The sequence below is a fragment of the Felis catus genome, chromosome B1 (genome assembly GCF_018350175.1).
Source record: "Felis catus isolate Fca126 chromosome B1, F.catus_Fca126_mat1.0, whole genome shotgun sequence".
Lineage (NCBI taxonomy): Eukaryota > Metazoa > Chordata > Mammalia > Carnivora > Felidae > Felis > Felis catus.
In genome coordinates, this window is record NC_058371.1 from 139,711,654 (window position 1) to 139,733,241 (window position 21,588).

Consider the following 21,588-nt stretch of genomic DNA (forward strand, 5'->3'; position numbering starts at 1 on the left):
CCCCCATTGGGCCTCCTAATAGGTAGTGACAGAATGCTGAAGGATTCTAGAGGACAAGATACTCCTCCATGTAGGCATCACTTAGTAGAATTAAAGTGGCCCTTTCATCTGGCTTCTCTGATCCGGGCCTGAAAATTGTCTCTGGCCACTCGTGAAGATGCTAATTACCCTACTGCTGAAAAGAATGCTGACATCCCACTGACAGGCTAGCTTCATGGCAGACATCTTTGTCTAAATGATTTGTCCTTATATGAAGAAGACCACCACTTTCCAGCTAAAGATTTTCCCAACAATAATCAAGCTTTGTCTTCTCCCTTTTAGGCTCAGTATCGGCTTAGGGTGAATAAATATAAGTGGGACGGGATTAATTATCCCTCTTTTGCTATCATCTCCTCCTTCAGAGACTCAATGAAAATAGGTGGTCTCTACTCAAAGTGTAGCCCTGAGCTACAAAACAAGTATTTAAAAACACTTTCCAAATAATTGCTTTGAAGAAAATAGTCATTTATTGTCAAAGCATCCAACATACCTGGATAATCTATAAAGTTTAATAAATCTTTCCAGGGATAAAAGAAACACATAACTATTCAGACTCCATTTCACTGGCACAAAATTACACTTTGTATTAAAAGGAAATACATATTTACATAATGATGACATTCTTCATTGAAGTCCATAATCATTTCATGATACATGCACTTCCCCCTGGAAACTTAAATTGAATGGTGACCCCTTTTTATTTATTTTATTTTTTTTGTAAGAACACAAACTGTCATCAAGAAATGCAGAAAGCATCTCACCCTCCTCCTTTACTTTATATCTAAAATAAATTTTGCCCTTACATATAATTATTACATCTAAACCGTAAGTGCTTAATAATTTAAGTAGAAACGTATGACAAATGCATCAATATGTTGCAATATATGACATTTTTAAAAATGTACCTTTGTTTTTGGAAAGTGAAAATGCGTGCATTCAAAAGAAAACCCCTCGAACAACCCACCCAATCAAAAATCCACCACCCTGTCTTGTATGCGTGCGTGCGTGCGTGTGTGTGCGTGCGTGTGTGTGTCTGCGTGTATAATGCAGGTCTCGGGTAAACAGGTCAATGAGAAGGTTGGGGTGGCATGTGTATGTGTGTGTGTGTGTGTCTGTCTTTGGGTGCAATGTTTCAGGTCACAAGGAGGTGGTGGATGTCCTCGCGTGTTTTTCCTGTAGGTGGCTTGACTGTGACTGTGCGCGCGTGGAAAGCTAGGGTCCTTTCCGTGTCAATTATGCGAGGTCATGTGCCTGGAGAGGTGGTGGCGCTCCCTGAAGGACTCATTGCAAATGGGGCACTTGAGTTTCTCCTCCCGCCGCCGCTTCACCAAGGGCTCCATCGCGTACTCCTTTTTGTGATGCGACCGCATGTGGTACACCAGGTCGGAGGTCATGCGGAAGGAGGCATTGCACTTGGCACACCAGTTCTGCGCGGGCAGACACAGCGAGGTGAAGGAAGGCGGCAGCAGCGTGAGCGCCGAGGGCAGCTGCAACTGCAGGGGCCCCGCGGCCGCCGCGGCCGCCGCCGCGGCGGCAGCGGAGCTCTTGGGCCAGAAGGCGGTGGCGTAGAGGAAGGGGTTCTGTTTGGGCAGGCCGCCGCCGCCACCGCTCGGCAGGGCCCCGCAACCTCCGTTCAGGTCCGCGGCCCCCTGGAGCTTCACGGCCAGAGGGTCGGAGGCGGCGGGGTAGAGTCTGGTGGGGCCCACGCCGTCGCCGGGGTGGCACGGCTCGAGCGCGCTCAGCTTCTGGCCCAGCACCAGCGGGGACAGCTGGGAGAAGGAGCGCGCCGGCTGCGAGAAGGCGCTCTTGCGCTCGTCCGACGCGGCGCCCTGGCCGCCGCCCGCTCCGCCGGAGGCCCCGGCGCCCGCGCCGCCGCCCGCCACGTTGCCGCCCGCGCCGCCCAGCTGCGGCACCGAGGTGAAGGCGCTGCCCCGCGCCGGGCTGCCGCCCTCCAGCCGGCCGGGCAGCGGGCCCCCAGGCCGCGGGGCCAGCAGCTTGTCGGCGCCTGCCGGCGAAGCGGCCACGGGCGTGGAGGAGCCGCCGCCGCCGCCGCCCGCGTCCTGGTCTTCGGCGGCCGCGCCCCCGCCGTCGGCGGCCGCGTCCTCCTGCAGACCGGCCGCTCGGGCCGCCTTCTTCACCTCCACGAAGGCGCTGCGCTTGGCCTCGCCCGTCTCGGGGCTGGGCGGCGCGAAGAGGCGGCCGTTCTCTTCCAGGCTGAAGTAGCTGCCCGAGGCGCGGTACTGCTGCGGGGTGCACACCAAGTCCTCCTTGGAGGCGGTCAGGGGCCGCTCGGTGAAGCGGCCCCGGCCCCCAGCCAGCCCCACGCCGCCGCCCCCCTCCGCCGCCTCCTCCGGGAATTTCCTCTTCCCCTTGCCGCCGCCTGTGGCGTTGCCGTCGGGACTCAGCTCCGCCTCCTGGTGGCCGCCGCCGCCGCCGCCGCCGCCACCGAGGCCCCGGACGGGGGAGCAGCTGTTGCCTCCCCCCGAGTTTTCGAGCTCCCGGGCCAGGTTGTGAAAGTCCGTGGAGGGCTTGGCGCCGCCGCCGCCGCCTGCCGCGGGCTGGTTACTGCCCTCGGGGGAGGGGGCCGGGTAGTGGTGGATAGGTCCGGCTTTGCCGAACTTGGGGCCGGGGCCCAAGGGCGCTTCCTGTTGCTGCGGCTGCTGATCTTTGCCACCGCCCCCGCCCCCGTGATCCTTGGTGCCCACGCCGCCGCCTTGCTCTTCTTGGGGGCTGGCATCAGCGCTGTGAAGTCTCTTGGGGCAGCGGAAGCGCAGATGCGCCACATAGGGGAACTCAAACTGGAAACGTTGGCTGCATTCCAGGCATGTGTAAGGGGACGACCCTGCTTAGTGAGAAAACACCACACACACACACACACACACACACACACACACACACACACACGTGCGCGCGCGCACACACACAGGCACACCACAGGATTACTAAGCATCGTCTCCAGACCAGTTTGCCATCACCCTTTTCACAAATCCACCTTCATCTCTCAGGACCTGAGTGCCTGAGAAAAGAGTATCCTGTCCGACCTGATCTAACTTTCCCTCCTGATTTGGGGCGCGGGGGAGGAGTGCAGTCATCAAGCCTAGTGTCCCCGATTCATCCTCACCTTTCTGTCCCAGCTCCAAGTTTCCCTGCCCAGTCGCCCTAAGGGAGGAAAGACGCCAGTGCGCCCGAGGGAGCCCCCGCCTCTCCCTGCGTCTTCCCCGCTAGCGAAGGGCCCCGTCGCAGGTCGCGAGCCAACCTACCATTCATTTTGCTGTGGGATCTAGAGGGGCAGAGCAAGAGTAACTCAGTCAGTTCTTTCCCGTACCAAACTAGTAACTCCTCGTCTTTGGCAATCCTGCGGAGAGAGCGGTAAAACAGCTGTCCGTTTTTTATATAGGCTTCAAGGTTCTGTTCCTCTTTATCTCTGGCTGATTGGACGAGACGCAGCCACATGAGACCTTCCGAAGAACCATTTGCTGCTGAGGTGTCTACCTACAGTTTGGAAAAAAGAAAGAATACAAGGAGGTGGGGGATGGGGGTGGGGGGTGGGGGAGACTCCTGTGAGAGAATGAAGCCAGAGGAACCGGACCATTTCCTCTATGTTATTCTTTTCCAGAGAATTATCTGAGCTCAAGCTTAACCAAGACCCAGGTCGGCACCCGTCTTCGTTTTTGTAACCAGGAGGCAAGATAACCGTCCTTTGAAACACTGTATCAATCATATAGATGAAACTGTAGTTTTCATATATTGGTGAGGGAATTTTTCCTTACAATTTAAATTAGTATTAATCTCTTGAGAATGCACTTCTCAATTATCTCACATTACACAAGTGTGAGGGATTTTGTCTGTTTCTGGAAGTTAAAAAAGCAAGTTTAGATCTTAGAAATTATTCTGTGGCATTGATTCATCCTCCTAATTTTGCCTTAAACAATTAATAGTTTTTCTTTGGAAAGACAGAATGAGAGAGGAATTATATCTTGAAACTCATACAAATTTAATGCTGTTTTATTGTCAAGCCATTAACATCTTTATTAAATACAAATTCTGGGTACTAGCTAGCTTACTAGAAAGAGTAACATTTAGGAGAAAACTAGGCCTCCTAGGTTGGAACACAAATGCAGCCAATGCTTATAATAAAAGAACTTACAGAGAGTAGTTATTATACAAACAGCTTCAACCCTGGTTGAAATCTGCCCCAAAGTTAAGGAAGTTGTGTTTATCACCAGGAAAGCCTAGGACTGAGGCAGCAATTTAGATATACCTGGTACTCCGAATCAAATTTTTGTCATTTATTCCAGAAATCAGTTGCCAATAATTTGAGTTTAATTTTTGTTTTTCTGTTTTTAATGTTTTGATCTGTTAAATAGGATGTCTCACATTATTTCACTTTCTACATTCAGAACCTATCTCAGCTTGTCATTTGAATGATTCTTAGTCAGTTTTCAACAGGGCATTACCCTCATACCCTGTGCACCACTGGCCAAGACTTACCCGGAAGATATAGGGGACTGTTCTCTTGTCTGTGGACTTGAGCGCAATGAAAGCTATGCTGTCATACAGGGAAGTATGGCTCAGGATGCAGGGACCGAATATAGCATTCTCAGGGATGTCGCAGGTGGTGTAAACGCTGGTAAAAATATCTGTTAGACATTGCTGGACAGCCTTGGCATCTCCATCCCAGATGCCCCGCTGGATGCCTGAATCCTCCATCACTGGAGACAGATGCACAGGACAAGGAAACAATTTATATTATTCCTTTTGCCTCTATGAATCCAGGCAGAACATTTCAACTCTTAGACAAAATTTTCTTGAATTTGCCTGATTTTTGCATAGCCTTTATTTCCAAAATAAAGCCAGTGGCAGATTAAGTCTGGAGCATTTTGAAAATGACAGCTAAGGAGTACTTTCCTCTCCTTCCCACCCCTCACTCGCTTTTTAAGATAATTGGAAGAGTGGGAGCTCAGAGTGCACTGCTCTCCAGAAGGAAAACAGGGCTAGGAAAGAGAGATCGGGTTTTTGCGTCAGCTTGGGGGAGGATGGGCCAGGATTTGGGACCAGATTGGGGAGAACAATAGGGTTTTTTCTTTTTTCTTTTTCTTTCTTTCTTTCTTTCTTTTTTATTTATTTTTTATTTATTTATTTATTTATTTATTTTTACTAGCATATAGTTTCCTGACTGAAAATAACTTTCAACCCTTGGGAGAAAGCTCTTCTCCTCTCTTCTTGTTTATTGAACTGAGTGGCCAGGAGTTGATTTGTTTTGTTTTGTTTTGTTTTCTTCCAAAGAGGGGAGCAGCCTTAGTGAGCAAGCAGAGACAGCCGAGCATGGCGAATGGATTTCAAGTGGAGTGTCTGGGCCACTGATTCTGTGTCAGCTAACCTTTCTCTGCAGCCTACAAGAGGGGACGTATGTCTGCTCATTACCATAATCCAACACTGTCCCTCCGAGGCTTTAATTAAAAGCAGCAAGCAGAGGTAATTATTTTTTTCTCGACATGCTTATTTATGGATGAGGGTGAATCCCAGTTACCTTGTTATACAAGGGGGTGGATTGAGTTGCATGTACCTCATGAAGTAGCAGGTACAGGGCAGGCCTGAAGTGTCCCCTGGTTGAAATACTGTGTGTGCAGTGACTGGTGAAATCTCCCTTCCCCAGATATGACCCTGTCTGGGCAAGAGGGGGCAGCCCCACTTGTGTAGACCTCTGTGGGCTCTCCGACTAATCCACAGCAATTTAGAGAGTAATGCCCTGATGGAGGGCTCTGTATTAAACTGTCATAAAGAGACATTTTCCTTCCTTGGCCACGGGACACCCTTCCAAAACTTGTCATTTAAAAAAAAAAAAACAAAGCAGGAATTTAAATTTTAAACTGGCCTTGAACTAACTGCCTTCTTAACTCTGACTGATTAAAAGACTCCCCCAAGTTGGTTTTTCCCTAACAACGTCGAGATAGGCAATAATTTATGTATGCTTTGTATAATTTAAGTAGCAGGAAAGAGTAGACCTAATTCTTTTCCTGAGTAGCTGTTCATTATGGAATAATATTAGTAATGTCCATTTTTATCCTAATGTCTATTAACCAATTAATCTTGCAAATGTGATTACAAGGTAGAGCTTTTTTTTTTTTTTTTTTTTTCCCTTTCCAGCTAACAGAGCATGAAACTTTGGTCAGCCTCTTTTTCCATTCACTCCGCTACATCCGGCAAATGTCAAGTACTGGGCTGTATCTGCCAGACAGAAATAAGAGAAAATATCCATAAAGTAGAAACTTACTTTATCACAGCATCTATCTCTGGGCATCTTTTACCCCACACACGTAGCCTTTCTGACCTCTAACTGCAAATTTAAATACGTTAAAAAATAAAAAGCCTTCAGAACCTCTCATCTCCTTTTCAACGGAATCCTATTCTCTCCTTTTCAGTTTCCTCAATTCAGCGTTTTATGCCTCAATTTCTCTCCTCCTTTTAAAAGTCTCTTTCACACAAGCGTTTCATTGTGCCGGGAGGTCGCCCCGTCACTTCGGGCAACAGCAGGGACGCAATCATTAAAATGCAGTTCTACCTAACAATATGGTGAAAAGATCCTCGCTACGCCGCGCTAATAGGGGTTCGCGTCGCCGCGGCGGCCGCCACGAGCCTCGAGCCGGCCACAATAACCGCTGGGCGAGAGCCCGGGCTCGCCGGCCGGCGTGCGGTCGCCCGTGCACCCAGCCGCTCGGAGCTCCGCCGCCGGCTCCAGGCCCGCGCCCAGCGTCCGGGGGGGAGGGTCCTCCCCAGAGCCCGCGGGGCTCGCGGAGCGCCCGCGGCTGCCGCCGGCCGCTCGCCCTCCCGATAGGCAGGCATTGTCTGGCGGCCGCGCGTTCCCCAGTCGCTCGCTTCTCCCGCAAAGTGCTCCCCACCCGCTCCTCCCTTTGTATAACCGTATTGCCGGGAGAGATCCCTTCTCTTCTGGTAGATGACGAGCCGGACGGCAAAATTTTCCACTCTCCCCTAGCAAACCTGCCTTCCTCCCCATCCCCCTCCCACATCAAAGCACGGACACTTACCAGGAATAAGGTCAGGAACGAATCGCCCAAATAAGGCCACCTGGAACCGGGAGAGGCAATCGAGTGCTTCTTTTGCCTATTGTATCAGTGCATTTCCATGTCAAGAGGTGTTGATATTGCTGTCTCGTAGGCTGTGCCTAAAGAGAGGAGAGAGAGAGGGAGAGAGAGAGAGAGAGAGAGAGAGAGAGAGAGAGAGAGAGAGAGAGAGAGATGGAGAGATGGGGTGAAAGAGATGAGGAGAGAGTAAGAGGGGTGAGAGCGAGAGAGGGAGAGCGAGACAGCGAGAGCGCGCGGAGAGAGTTGTACAGATGGACCCGATGCAGTGACTGACTGGCACGCAGACACACACTTTTTGTTTGCTGCACATAATCTGCCCAATGACGCGTGACAGCCCACGTCCCCTCCCTTTAACTCTTTGCTGGGCTGGGCGCTCCCTCCGGCGCCGCCTGCCTCGAAGCGGTCTCTCTGGCCTGCCTGCGCCCCGCGGGTCCTGAGCTCCCCAAGTGGCAAAGCCTCTCTGGGCGCAGCCTGGCCCGCATTCTCCTAAAGCTTCGGCCCTCTGGGACTGTGAGGAGGGGGACATCAGTGTCGAGGTCAGAAAGGGGAGTACCAAAAGACCTGGAGCGGGCCTTTCTCCGTTTCTCTTGGCACTTGGAGGACCTCTGCCAGAGAGCTGGCCACCCAGCGCGCGCACGGACCCCGCGCGCCTTTCCCGAGTCTGAGTTTGGCGAAGGGGAGGAGGGTTACGGATTAGCCCCTCGGGATTCTCTGGCCACTGAGCCACTGCTGATTTGCGCAGCTAGTTGCCTGGGGGTGATAAAACGGCGCCAGCTCTCCCTTGGAGCGCTCACCCTACCATGCCCTTCCGAGCAAGATTCAGAAAGGATGCGCTTTGGTGAGAACTTGGCTCTGTCTCCCCCCGGATCCAGAGATGGGGTGAGGATGCTGGAGCGCGGATGCCACCAGATCGCAGCAGGGGACTTACTGGGTCCCAGAACTCGAGTACCCGGGCGGGGGGCGAGGTGAGGGGGAGAAGGGTGGGAAGAATCCAGGTTACTAGGCTCAGGCAGTCCCAGCTCTTCCGCTGCCCGGCGAGCTCTTCGTTGTCCCGGAGGGGGTCCCATGTTGGGGGTGGCCCGTGTTCTAAGACCTCGGAGGGGGGTAGTCAAAGTAAAAATTATTACCGAGGTGGGCTCCGGAGAGCAATTCACGTGCAGCCGGTGGTGGAAGAGCGGATGGGGTTGCCGGGGCCGTCTCGGGAGCCTCGTTTGTGCGCTAAGCCACTTAGAGGCGCTGGCTTGCCCCTTTAGTGCAGCAGCTGAAGCTAATGACTTGAGGACTTTAACAGCCTGAAAGTTGACTCCTTCCACAGGGGCCGCAACACATTTTCGCTGGGGGATCTCAGGGTTCTCTTTCACCTTTCAACTACCAAATCCTAAAGGAAGAAAGACCTTTAGTGTATAGACAGCTCCACTCTCTCAGCCCCACCCACAACACCACCGCTTTGAAGGGGGGCAGTATGTTAGCTTTAGGATGAATCAGATTGTGTAGCCGGCTTAAGTGGACCGAACAGAACCACGACATAGGAAGGACACAGCCTCGGGTTTTTTTTTTTTTTTTTAATCCAGGCTGCAATAAGGTAAGTGGTTTGGGGGTTGTCAGAGAGTACCTTAAAAGGAAAGGGTGCATACAGTGTTTGACCCTCTCTCAACTTCGAGACCTCCCTCTGGCTCCCAGTGGGACAGCGAAGAACGTGCCCTTCCTCGCCGCACCCGCAGTCCAAGGAGGCCAGGGAAGGTTTTTGCCGAGGAGAAATAAAAATGTGGGAGTAATTTCCGACTACGTGAGTTCTCTTCTTAATGTCTATCTCCCCCCTACCCACCCACCGCCATTTCCACCCAGTCTTGGTTAGCCCCCTTCCCCGCCCCCCCCCCCCCCCAGACACAAGTTCCGAGTTCTTCTGATCAGACCGGGCGCCTGCCTCGGTGTAAACTGGGACTCCGGCAAAGAAGGGTTGCAAAAGCCCTATATATTAGGCAAAACCCTATACATTAGGGAGGATGAGGGGAATTTCCAGGTTAGCTACTGAGTTTCAAAGCTTCTTAAACGGGAATTGTCTTTCATCTTAACCTATCATTTCTTTTATGCATGTATGAACACTTTTAAACATTGTGGTAAAGGGCAACTCTGACCAAAGCTCAATGTTGAGGGCTTTCACAAGTCCATATAAAAGAATCTGAATGTTTTAGCCACTAGTTGTCTTATGACTGTATGCTTCATTCATATATCCTTTCTCTCTCTCTCTCTCTCTCTCTCTCTCTCTCTCTCTCTCTGCCTCTCTGTCAAGAAAGCATCTCTCCTTCCCCTATCACTTGTTTTAAAAAAGGGTGGAAGAATTAGAAATGTCAAAAAAAAAAATGCCTCAAACATCTGGAAGAAAACCTGCAGGGATGAAGAATAGTGGCCAGACACTTAAGTGAATTCAGAGAAAAAAAGGAAAAAAGAAAGGGCAGGAGGGGCACAGATGTTAACAACAGCAAGTTAAGATAAAGAAGTAGCCAAAAGAGAGTTGTGGTCTCTTAGAGAGGTGTTCCAGCCTGACAAAGTGACAGTGTGTGTGTGTGTGTGTGTGTGTGTGTGTGTGTGTGTGTGCAGTGCCCAAGACCCTTATTCCATTAAACTGTTGATCAGAACACTCCTTGGAGCCTCCTTTTGCTGTTATGCAGAGTACAGAAAGTGTTCCTTTCCCAGGAAGAGTCATCTCTCCATTCAATTCCATTAAAAAAATTCTCCTACATATTGTAAATATAAAAGCATCCACTTCAGTGTGTGGGCACTTAGATAACTTTAAACTCTAAGTGGAAAACATTTTTCTTTCCGTTGGCCTTTCTTTTCTTAAATATACAGGACACTTAGACTATGTCTCCTCTGAAGTTCTGAAACCTAAACTCCAGTTTGTATAAAAATTAAAAAAAAATGCTTCTGACACTTAAGTTGGGTGTGGGGAGCTTGACTGTCCAAATCCCAAGCTAGAAAATAGCTAAAATTCTATATATCAGTGAGGGGAGAGATGTATTGAGAATCTGGTCATCAGATACTTGTTCTCAATTTCACTTTTCTGACCCCTAATTAAGATTTCCCCCACTGATTTCAAATTAAAATCCCCAAATAAAAGAATTTCTAACATTCTATGAATCCAACCAACTCTCTATCTTATGTATTGAATGACTGCTATAGCAAAAAACAACTATGGGTAAGATTAAGCTCAGCATTCCTACTTTGAGGGTTTTCCAGTATTTTAAGTGGTGCACATTTTGCCTGGTAATATAAATGGTCTTAATGACAATTATTAATAGGATGTAAAGAAAATGTAGAAATTATTTTTATTTCCCTAGAAATTTATGGGCTAAAATGGTGCATAAACTACTTTGAAATCACTCTGCGTTATTACTTCCTGGAATTCACTGATACTAAATGAAGGATTGAGGCATTTATTCAGTTGCAAACAGTATTATAAAAATGCATCTCAGTCAATAGTTTGATCTAATTCACATGGAACAATGGGTTTATATTTGGAGCTCTTTTCCCTGGGATTTTATTTCCAATTAAATAATTAGAGAGACAACAATGAAGAGTGAAGGTATGTTCACCTTGCTCTGCCTTAGCAAGGCTTCCTGCAATTATGGTACACACACACACACACACACACACACACACACACGTAGACAACTGCAGTATTGTTTTGGAAGAGAAGGCTGGAGAGATGTTGATGAATGATTCCGGAGGTGGTGCCTTTTATGAACTAAGTGAGAGGGTGGAGAAAGTGTAAGAAAGGAAATCTGATTCTTAGAGAGTATTAGAATGGAAATGCCCTTTCTCCTCCCAGGGTAGAGAAATGGGGCCCCCAAATACCTCAACTTCAGTTGATAGGAGGCTGGTGAAGTCTCCAAGAATAACTCACTCAGGAGGATTATTACCCTTTAAGAATGAAAGCACATTATTTTGCTTTCTCTCTTCCTTTCCAAGTCCTGGTCCATCCCCCTCTAATCCTATTTCCAAAGCACTACACCAGCAAGTCTCAGTTGCCAAAAAAAGAAAAAAAAAAAAAGCAATTCATGGTGAGAGGGAAAATGCACTGGGAGACAAGAGGATGGTCAATGAAACAGACTGTGGAGACTTTTTCCTACACTTACTAATTTCACACAGGGAAGTCTCTGGATGGGGCTGTGAGTGTTGGGGGGAGGTACAGAATGGAACTTCATGGAGGGGTATTGCATTACACAGCCTTATCTTGGAGAATAAGAAATGTTCTAAGGGATAACTCAGAGACAAGAAGAGGCAGACTTGCTGACTGGGTAAAAGTTTACAGGGATGGGGGGCACTTTGTTTTGTATAAGTGTACATGGCAATCTTAGTTTGAGTCTATTCCTTGCCTAAGTACTATAGGTGGTTCATCAGGGATAAAGGAGTGAATGTTTGCCAGGCTGGTCCAGGGACAGCCAGACTCTCAAAGGATGGATAATTCTGTAGCCTGGGAGGAGGAACTCCATTCTCTCAAGTTCAGAGATCATTACTCCTGACTCACATTTTTCTTGCTTCATCCTGTTTCTCAATACATGGTAGTGGTTTTTTAATGCTGCTGCTCTACTACAACTATTCTCATTATGATTATAACCTACCTTTCTCAAGCTTATAACTCTGAGGGATCTCAAGTTCCCCTTCCCCTTCTTTTGGGAGTTCAGCTCTGAGCTGGATAGTCTTTGAGGACTTTGTGTAATTCATTTCCTCTCCTGGATCTGAGTCCTAGTTAACTGGCTTACTAGCTTCTGAGTATGACTTTTAGCAGGGCTGGCAAACTGAGGTAATATTGGAGACAACTACCACAAATCTGAAATCAGTGCCTCATGCTCATCTGTGTGACTGTGACCTGTGAACCAAATCCAATATCCAGCATCTGACCCGTTAGTTTCTCCCAGCTTTTATACCACTCCCCATATAATATCTAGAGAGCTGGCAAGAACTATCCCAGTTTTGTCAAATCTGTAGGTTACAATGTCCTTCCTAGACTCAGACACCAAAGTGCTTGAATAGGTCTCAGCAGGAGGAGAAGGGTGGACAGAAGGAACTATAAGTAGGGCCACAGTCACCACTCCAAGCTTCCTCACTCCCTGATCCCAGCTTTCCAGGCAGACTGGGGACCAAGGGCTGTGGAGCAGTCTCAAATGGGAGAGAGCATCAGATTTTAAGAAGACTGACTCTAGGCCTTAGGAATGTCACCACGTTGAGAGGTCCTACATCAAATTTCCTTACACAGCCAGGAGAAGGGACGTTATCCCAACACTCAGTACTTGAATCTCACCTCTTTATCTCTCTATTTTAGGCTGTGTATGATTCCTGAGTTAAAAAGACAGGTGCTGATTGACTTACACTGGGTTAATACTAGGAGAAATACCTAGCATCTGATCCCAGCTAGTTCTCTGAGGTATGGACTTTGATTTTAAATTGGGCTGCTGGGGGATGAACAGCATAAACATTCCTCTCCTGGGAAGGGGGTCCAGGAAGAATGCACACATGCCCAGGACTTTCTAGCTTGGAATCTGTTCATGGCATACTTTCCTGAAGGCTAAAGAGAGAGGCAGACATCTGATTTTCTCTGAGGAAAAGGGAGGCAAATAAAGGGGAAAAAACTGAAAAAGATTTGGGGGAATAGATATCAGTCAGTAACCACACAGCACCAAATCATATTGCTTTGCTAGAGCCTTGGAAATATAGTTTGATTTCTTCACAAACTATGCTCTCATACCTAAACTGCTCCCCTGGTCATATAACCTATTGGACTGTTTGAGTGAAAACCATCTTTCATGATTTTGATTCAAGCATCACAGGCACTTAAAAACTACCAATGTAAGTCTTTCTTCAATTCTAATACTTGCAGAAGTGGTATCTCAGAGAATTCAAAGATCAACTTGCCACAAACAGCAGTAACTGCATGACTACTATAAACAATACTGTAGATACATTACCAAATATTAGAAATAACATGCAAAGAGATTGAAAGTTATATTTGTTCTCTTGCTGATTGAAAGGCCAGTTCCCAGACTGATTTGATAGTCTTCTGGTAACATAATATAAACATAACCAAGATATAATTCGTAATCTCTTCTAAAGTTTTGAGGAAAATTCATATTTTAAAAATAAATAATATCCAGAAATATCAAATAAATTATTCACAAAATCCTAAGAAAAATAGATATATTGAATATAAAGACCTGGATGTTGAGGTTTCCCAAAGGCCTAGAATTCAGTTTAGGTCTGAACAATTTTTATATCTAATCAGATATGGTTCTCTAGCATGTGTGTGTGTGTGTGTGTGTGTGTGTGTGTGTGTGTGTGTGTGTTTAAGCTGGTTGGGAGTGAATATTGTTGAGGGTAGCAATTAAAAAAAAAAACATTCAGGATTATCATTTTTCTTGGCTCCAAGTTCACAAAGTAGGCGGTGCTCCTTGTTGTATGTTTTCACGTAGGATAGTTCTGGAAAAGATAGTTTGTGTGAAGTCATATAGAAGAGCAATTGTTCCGGGAGAAGCCAAATTGAATAGAGTTCTAAAGAATAGATTTCCCACGTATGGTTTTAGTATCTAGTGCCTTGTGTGTGTGATCAGATGCCTCATAGCATTATCTACATTGCAGAATCAGTTTACCTGGGGTTCTAGGAAGTGAATGTCTCAGACAAGTGGGGATCATCTGAATGTGTGAAAATATCTTGGGGAAAGTCAATGTACTGAGAGTGTGGCTGGTTCCATGCTTTATGCCTGCTACACGCAGACAATTTCTGATGTCTGGAGTCCCTGGTGTCCATGTCTTAGTAAAGAGCACAGCGACAAAGCTGAGGCCAATGACAGACATGGGGTTCGATGTGGGCTAACAAGGTCACCCTGGGAGAGACTCAGAAGATTACCCTGACAGTATCATGAAGGGAAGACACGGCTCCCACTATGTTTGGGATGAGTCACCAAAGAGTATGGAGCCTCACACTAGACAGGACCTGAACAGAACAAGACTTGCCACCTTCAACAGGGGATCTCTCTTTTAGAAGCAGCTCACGTAAACCATGAACGTGAGGGAGGGGGTGGGAGGGAGAAGAGGCCACGAGGTGAGCTGGGTGTGCTCCAGACACGCCCTGGACTGAGCAGGGAGGAAGCGCCATGTTTTCCATAGGCTCCAGTCTCCTGCTGCCTCCCTGGAATTATTGCCAACCCTTGTCTCCTGCTAGGCGCCACTTGCCTCGCAGAAAGGCGTCCTGAGGGCTGGGCGTGAGGGAACAGCAATGCTCTTTTTACCACCACCCTCCTCCCAGCCCGCTTCGCATGTGCTTTGGTAGGCAGTGTCCGCCCCCCCCCCATGCACCCACCCCCTTTCCAGAGGCACGGGTCTGCATTCTTATCTCATATATGCAGGGTTGCCGGTGACCTCTCTCAGCCTTGGTTTTCCTCCTCAGCAAACTAAATCTGCAAAGAGCTGCCTCCCGGGTCGCGGTGAGGACAGAAAACCAGGGCGAACGACTTTTGGAAAGCCAGTTTCTGAGCAGATGGTAAGGGATAACTTCCAAGAGCCGGGGTTAGTTTCATTTCAGTCTTGGACATCCCAGAGAGGTCGCAATACCTTTATTAGGGAGCATTCTTTTGACTCACAAGTCTGGAGAACTGACCCAAGAAGGACCAACAACTCAGGTTCAGGCCCCAGCTCCACTAGGGGAGCTAAACTCTCTGGGTTCGAATCCTGGCCCCTGACCCCGGGCAGATAATTTAACCGGTCTGTACTTCAGGCCTCCATCTGAGAACCGAGAGTGGTAAAGGAAATTCTATTCATGAAGTTATTGAGAGGGGCGAGGTGATACTTAGCAAGTGCGGAGAACAACACCTGGCGCATATTAAATACTCAATTCAGTGCGGGCTATTGCCACTGTTGGTAACACTGCCTGCGTTTCCTTTTTAAAAAATTTGGGACTTGTGCCCCCGCTTTCAAAGCCACTCAGCGAAGGCTACAGGAATTCTCGAAGTTTCTAGGGAACCCGGAAGGAGGTACTGGAGGATAGAGGCAGGAAGAATCTGTTCAGGTATTCAGGGATCGCTGCTACTGAAGGAAGGGCCCGAATGTTCCAAGCAGGGGCGGCAATCCCCATTCCCTCCTCCCCTTTACAGAAGAGGCAGCACTTTTGTGCCAGGAGGCTGATTAGACTTCCATCCCTCAGTCGTCAGGGGGTCCTTTCGTTAGAACTGATAGCGGCGCCGCGTTAGAAACGCAGGGAAGTGAGGGCAGCAAAGGCTGAGGCAGTTCGACCCCGCACGTAGGACAAGAAGCACGGGATGCCTCGCGGATTAACTCAAGAGCTGCAGCCAGAAAGCCAAAGTGTGGGTGGGCAGAGAAGCCCGGGGCACCACGCCGCCGGTCTGATCGGGGCCCAGGGCCTCTGAGCGACGCTGCCCCTTCTCTGCCTCGAAGGGCGGCGGCTCAGCAGCGGGCGAGCTCTGGAGCGCGCAGGGCAGCCGCGGCTCTCCCCTCCACACCCAAGTCTGGGGAGCGAGGCGGGCCGCTGCCCGGGGGACTTCGAGCACCGCGAGTTCTCTCTCTCCCACTGCCTCTGGCCCCGCCCCGGACGCCCGCACGCGGGCTGCGCGCGGAGCATTATGGGCCGCGAGGCCGACGGAGCCCCTGTCGGGGCCGGGGCTGCGGTGCTGAGCTTCCTCCCCGGGCGGCCCGCCGCTTTCGCGCAGCCGCGGCCCCGAGCAGGCGCGTTGTCCGCCCCCACGCCTGTAGCCTCGAGCTCTGGGAAATCTCCCGCCCAGGCCGGGGCCCAGTGACAGAGGTCAGTTGCGGGCTCCTTATTGCTCTTTCTTGCGAAGGATCCCAGGGGTGGTGGTTAGGAGCTCCAAATTTGGCTTCCTCAACACTTCTATTAGGAATCTGCTAGCTCTGTGTCTTTGAGCGAATCACCTAACCTCTCTGAATTTGAGTGCCCGCATTTGGAAAATAGCAAAAACAACATTTATCTCACAGGGTGGCAAGAGGAAGCCGGGGTTCAGATCCCAGCTGGACTTCTTGCTCGGGCTAGTTAGCCTCTCTGTGCGTCTGTTTCCTGTGAAGGAAGGGGATCTGTGAACTAGAGAGAATAGCGTTTGGCTCAGAGGGTTATAATTAAATGAGATAAGCCTGGCAGAGCATTCGGCCTAGCATGCAGCAGGAGCCCAAACAGTTAATTACTTAAAGTATCTCAGTGCTTGCCACTTTGAAATCTAGATAAATGTAATTTTTAAATCTTGCTTTTCCTGCTTCACTTTCCCTCATTTTCAGAGAGAAACAGTGCACAAAGGTGTGTGTGGGTATTTGGGGTGATAGTACCCACAGAATTGGGAAGAATTAGCTTGTGGCCGGGGAAGCTGCATGCCTTTCCTTCCTCCTAACTTCTCCTCTTCAGTTTCTAGGGACAAGGTAAAATAATAGGAAAGGCAGAGAAAAGGAGCTTGGAACACGAAAGATTCTCCACAAACGTCTCTTGAGTAGAAAATGTCGTGTCAAATGTTAAGAAGATAAGGGGTCTGATGTGGAATGGGAGACCCACGATTGGATGTGGCTTCCATGTCTCTGTGCCCAACTGCCAGTAGGCAAGTTGGGAGCATTTCTGTCTTTAGTCGTGGCCCCTGGGAGGGGGAGACCTAAAGGAGGGGTAGAAGAGAGGGTGGCACTGCTCTAGGGAACAGGTTTGGGGGGCAAGAGGAGTAAAGGTGCAGCCTACTGCCTACGGAGAAGGGCTGCATTCCTGCAACAGACAGAGAGCATACCTGACTCAAGAGAGGTAAAACTCAGGTGAGGGGAAGAAAAGAGAAAAGACGCAAGGGTCAGTCATCCTGGGGTGCGTTAGACCTTCAGCGGAGTGTTGGAATCTCTATATTCCCCAAAGCTTGAAAATTCGACGAGGAGCCCCAAAACTGTCATTCCCAGACATCCCTTAATCATCCTCGCAGCTCAGACCCTTTCAGAGTGGGGAGCCTACCTACGTCACCATATGCCTCATCAGGGCCTCACTCCTTCAATACCAGTGACCTCCTCTGATTTTTCGGATGGGAGCACTTACATCCTTTTTTGTTCCCTATAGACAACAGCATAATGGAGGATGATGTTTTACCCAGGAACTAACAGGACGTCCGGGAAAACCTGGCCCCAGACAGCGTTCAAGACCATTCCCTTCTGCTTTTTTCCTGAGGGCAGAGAATGCTGATGCAGCAACAGTCACCTAAGGTATTTCATAACCTTCTGGCTCTTAGTCTCCTCTCCTCTCAGACTGACTAAGAAGTGATGTTAGCGGAAAAGAGAATACAATAAAATAAAACCAATTCCTCAGTGTTTTGACCCCCCCCTCCCACCACCAGCAAAGGAGACAACTGGTGAGAAGGAGCCACAACTTGGAAAAGATTTATTTTTCCTGGCCGTAAATCTCACCCCCTTGTTCCTCTGCCCAGCGAAGCATGATAAAGTCCTTTTCCATAAAGTATTCAGTATTAGAGCCACAAAACTCCCCCAATCAGTAGCCATCTGCTTCTACCATAACTGCTGCTCCCGAAGCAGGGAAAGCAGCAGCAGAGAAAGGGCACCACTGTTAGGCTGCTGGACAAATGAGGAGACTGAATAGCTTTGGTTTTCCTTGTGTATCTGTATCTATAGAGACAGGAGAAGAAAGGCCGCATTATATTGATACAACAATTGTAAAACAAAACACGGAAGAGGCATCTAAAGGGCAGTATCGCATGCATCAGGGGTCCCCAGATAAAAGGGGAGCTAACAGATTTATAGAAACCTTTAATTGGTTTTCAATTGAAAGCTAAAGAGGCTGGGGCGAAGCTGTGAAGAGTGGCAGAGTGCCCTCCTTCAGCCGTCTGGGAGGCGTGATCGATTTCATGGAGGGAGAAAAGAATAAGGAACCGTCCTGCGCCTCTGCGAGAGCAGGGAGCCACGCCGTGTTACAAGCTTTTCTCTTTGGCTAGGGAGTTATGATATGATCATAAGAACAGAGTCTCTCAGTCTCCTTTTTCTTCCTCCCCCTCCCTTCCACCTTCCCTGCCTCTCACTTTCCCTCAGACCGGCAGACAAGTGGAGAGGGAAGGAAAGGATGCACAAGTAAATCTATTGATCTTCAGAAGAAATAGATCCCAGCCCCAAAACACCCAGCTTTAAATCTGTTCATCTGCCAGGAGGGAGGCCCCTTTGACAGGAATAGGAATCCCACCCTCACCCCACCCAAATCCTCTCCTCTCTCTTTTTCTAGACTCAAACAGGAAAAGCAAAGACTCTCAGGAGACTCTCCACTGCGGTAGTACAGTGAGAAGTCTTGGCTTGTGCCCACTGGGGTTATTTCAGAGCAGACGCTCCACTCAGCCCGCCACGAGCGCCTTAACCCCTTCCGGCGCAGCCCATCGCGGCTCCAACCGGGCTCGGTTGGCAGTGCCCCACCCACACAGTACCCCCCACCCAACCGTCTGTCCATCCGTCTGTCCCTACGGCTGATTTATTGACCCGACCCTCCGTTATCTTCTTCGATTTCCTAATTAATCGCAGATAAAAGGCAGTGGTGCAAACTACAATGATGAAGGGCTGGAAGATGGTTTTGATCAAAATGGGAGAAGGGAGATATGATTAATTGGACATGAGAATGAAATCTCAAGTGCGAGGAACAGGCCTCAGGGGGTCAAACCCTGACCCCTGAATGTTGTGGGTGAGCCCTTCTGCCTGCTTTAGCGCCTTCGTGAGGAGGTAGTCCCTCAGATTAGGTCACTTGGGTCCCAAGCCTGTGGAGGAGAGAGAACTGGGGTTCCTCTGGGGCTTCCAAACTCTCTAGGTGCCTGCTGCCCAGCCCACTCTCCCCCCTCCCCGGACATACTCTGCTGCTGCCCCTGCAGAATTTCGGGATCCCTGGCCAGTGATTCCACCGTCCAACAGGTACGCCTTTTGGCTGAAGTGCACCCCGTTATTGCATAAATGCCTGGCAAGTCTCTCACAGTTCTCCTGTCTTTGAGCATTCCTCTAGTGAGTGGGGCCAACTCTTTGTGAAACTGCAGGAAAACAAGTCTAGTAGGTCAGAGATTGTATTTGTTCGTGTAAGGGATTAATAGAGCCCCTTTCTGATGCTGCTTTCCAGAATTACATTCGGGATTAAAAAGCAGACACGGCACGGGCACACATTTTGCATTCACTGGTGGTTGTGATTAATGTTTCCGAGGGGATTTGTGCTGGGAGCTTACGGAACGTGCTCTCGGGGGTCTAATGCCCATCGGCCGCGGCGCCGGGGTGAGAGGAGGGTCTGCGGGCACGCGCCAGAGCACGGGGGATTAGAGAGGACCTCAGATGGGCACAGACGCCCGGTGCGGTGGCCTTTTAGTGCCGCCCCGGCACCCGGCAAAACTGCTTAGGAGGAGGAAGCTGTGAGAACTGTCCCGGGGGACGGACTTGGGGTTTTTAGGGATATGTGTAAAGGGAAGATGCCCTCGAGCGGCCTGACTTTTGGGTGGGAGAAAGGGGCTCAGTACCAAGCCTCTGAACTTCATACATCTGTCCTGTGAGAGGAGTTCGTTCCCCACTCCCGGTTCAGGGGAAGCGCTGCTCCCGGACGCGTCACTCACCGGCAAATAAAGAGTCGCCCGGCCCTGGCCCGTGAGAGAATGACCTCAACCCCTGCCGCCAGTCTCAGGGCTGCTGTGTCGGGCACTCAGAGGAGCATCTGTGGAGAGGAGCCGGAGTCTAGGCTTGAAATGCATCCCCTTCCCCAGCATCCCCCCCGCGGGCAGCCAAACCCTTCCCCGAGCGTGTGCAGGGACGAAGGAAGGAGAGGAAAGTTCCAGAATGGAAGGAGGGACACGGAGGGTAGGAACGGAACCTGGCAGGCAAAGTAAAAGAAGCAAATAGGAAGCGAGAGAGGGTGGTAGGAAGAAGAGGAGAAAATGGGGAAGGGGGCGGCCGCAGCTGCTGGACATTACCGCTCTCCGGCAGAAGGGGGCACTCCGCCCGCCGAGACAGCCTCCCACTGGGCTGCGGCGGGATCCCCAGCAAAGCCCGCCCTCCAGCCCCGGCTCAGGGGAGTTGGGCGCCCCCTCCTGGCAGCTGCTCGGTCGCTCCCCGCGGTCTAGCGGGTGCTCCGGTCCAGCTACTGCTCGGCCGGGACTGGGAGGTGGTGCGAGGAGGAAGGCCAGGGACGGAGAGTGGGTGTGAGGGCGCCACGAGAGTGGCCCGGCTTTCCCGTCTTTTCCTGCCCCCTCCGCCGCGGCTTCCTCACCTGGGGCCTGCAAAGCTGCTTCCCCGTGAGCGCGGCTCCCGCGTGCCCCTCCGCGGCGGGGCTCCCGTCCCAATCAGAGCCTGTGCAGGAGCCTGCCCTCCTCTCAAAGCAGTCCATCCTGGTCTCTGCCGCAGCAGCTGGGAGGGAGGGAGGGAGCGACCGCCGGCTGCTGCTGGGCGGCGTCTGGGGGCCTCGAGCCCGACGCGAGGAGCCGCCATCTGGAGCCTCGGCAGCGGGAGGGGTGCGGGTGCGAGGGAAGGGGCCTGGCGGCCGGGGCTCGGGCCGAGGCGGGCAAAGGACGGGAGTCTGCGGCGCGGGAGCGGCCTGAGTGCTTGCGTGTGTGGCGGACAAGGAGAGAGGGGTTTGGCCCTTGGGGAGGAGGAGCAGAGGCCTGCCCCTGCCAAGGCCCCCGAATTTCGGGGCGGTTTCGATTGGCAGGTCTAGCGAAAGAGCGGGGGACCCAGTAGGCAGTTCCTCCGATCCCCGTTCCCAGCCGTTTCCCCCGGGACGGGAGTGTGGAGAGCTGGGCGGGGTGGGGGTGGGTGGGGTGGGGAGCCAAAACACACCCGCTGTCCGTCAGAAGTGTTTTTCTCATTTCCCTTCCCTCCCACTTTGTTCATCCCACTTCAGGAAACATTCCTCTCCAACGGCGTGGATTTCTGGACACCGACACATTGAGACAACTACTCAGCCAGGACGTGGGATAGTCACTGATAGGATATCACCCTTGGGGACAAATACACTCTAGTTTCCAGGGGACGGTGGAAGAGGAAGGGGATGAGGTGAAGAAAACTCTTCTTGGACATTTAGCAAAGGGAAGGAGAGAATGGGGGAGGGGTAGGAAGTGTGGTTCCTCCCCTTTCATTTCAGATCCTTCCAGTGTTTTTATATCTTCAACTTAAAAAAAAAAATTCCCGAGTTTGAATGGGAGAGGCGAGCAAACTCAAGGAAGGAAAAAGGTGTGATGAGTATAGGAGAGAGCCAAGGGATCTGTTCAGGGAACTCCAGCTCTCCAGAGATGCCCTCAGCCATAGGTTTTAGCCTAGTGTAAGGGGAGCTGATTGGGTACATCTGCTGTGGCGGGAGATCTGAATTAAAAAAAAAAAAAAAAAAAAAAGACTCCATGGCATTAAAACATTAAAATATACTCCCCTCCCCCAGCTGTCTCCTGTCCGGCAGAAT

At 50.4% G+C, this 21,588-nt stretch overlaps 1 protein-coding gene across 6 annotated transcripts; it reads right to left on the minus strand.

Annotated features, from left to right (window-relative positions):
* Positions 1–483: 483 nt before the first annotated feature.
* Positions 484–20,539, minus strand: PRDM8 (PR/SET domain 8). 6 transcript variants are annotated; one of them, XM_023253004.2, is made up of 7 exons: positions 20,407–20,539; positions 19,757–19,854; positions 8,270–8,520; positions 7,086–7,222; positions 4,531–4,751; positions 3,300–3,531; positions 484–2,884 (listed from the first exon to the last, which is right to left on the minus strand). In XM_023253004.2, the coding sequence occupies exons 5-7, from the start codon at positions 4,747–4,749 to the stop codon at positions 1,269–1,271; spliced, it is 2,067 nt and encodes a 688-aa protein (XP_023108772.2). In that variant the 5' UTR covers positions 4,750–4,751; positions 7,086–7,222; positions 8,270–8,520; positions 19,757–19,854; positions 20,407–20,539; the 3' UTR covers positions 484–1,268. The 6 variants fall into 6 exon arrangements, with proteins under 6 accessions (XP_023108772.2, XP_023108773.2, XP_023108774.2 ...); XM_023253005.2 differs by lacking the exon at positions 20,407–20,539 and adding an exon at positions 20,111–20,250; XM_023253006.2 differs by lacking the exons at positions 19,757–19,854; positions 20,407–20,539 and adding an exon at positions 8,755–8,938.
* Between the last annotated feature and the right edge of the window lie 1,049 nt (positions 20,540–21,588).

Coding starts and splice junctions, on each gene's coding strand:
- PRDM8 (XM_023253003.2), bottom strand. Junction 3,532..4,530: donor CAGTCCCCTATATCTTCCGG/GTAAGTCTTGGC, acceptor TCCAAACTGTAG/GTAGACACCTCAGCAGCAAA. Junction 2,885..3,299: donor ATCCCACAGCAAAATGAATG/GTAGGTTGGCTC, acceptor TTTCTCACTAAG/CAGGGTCGTCCCCTTACACA.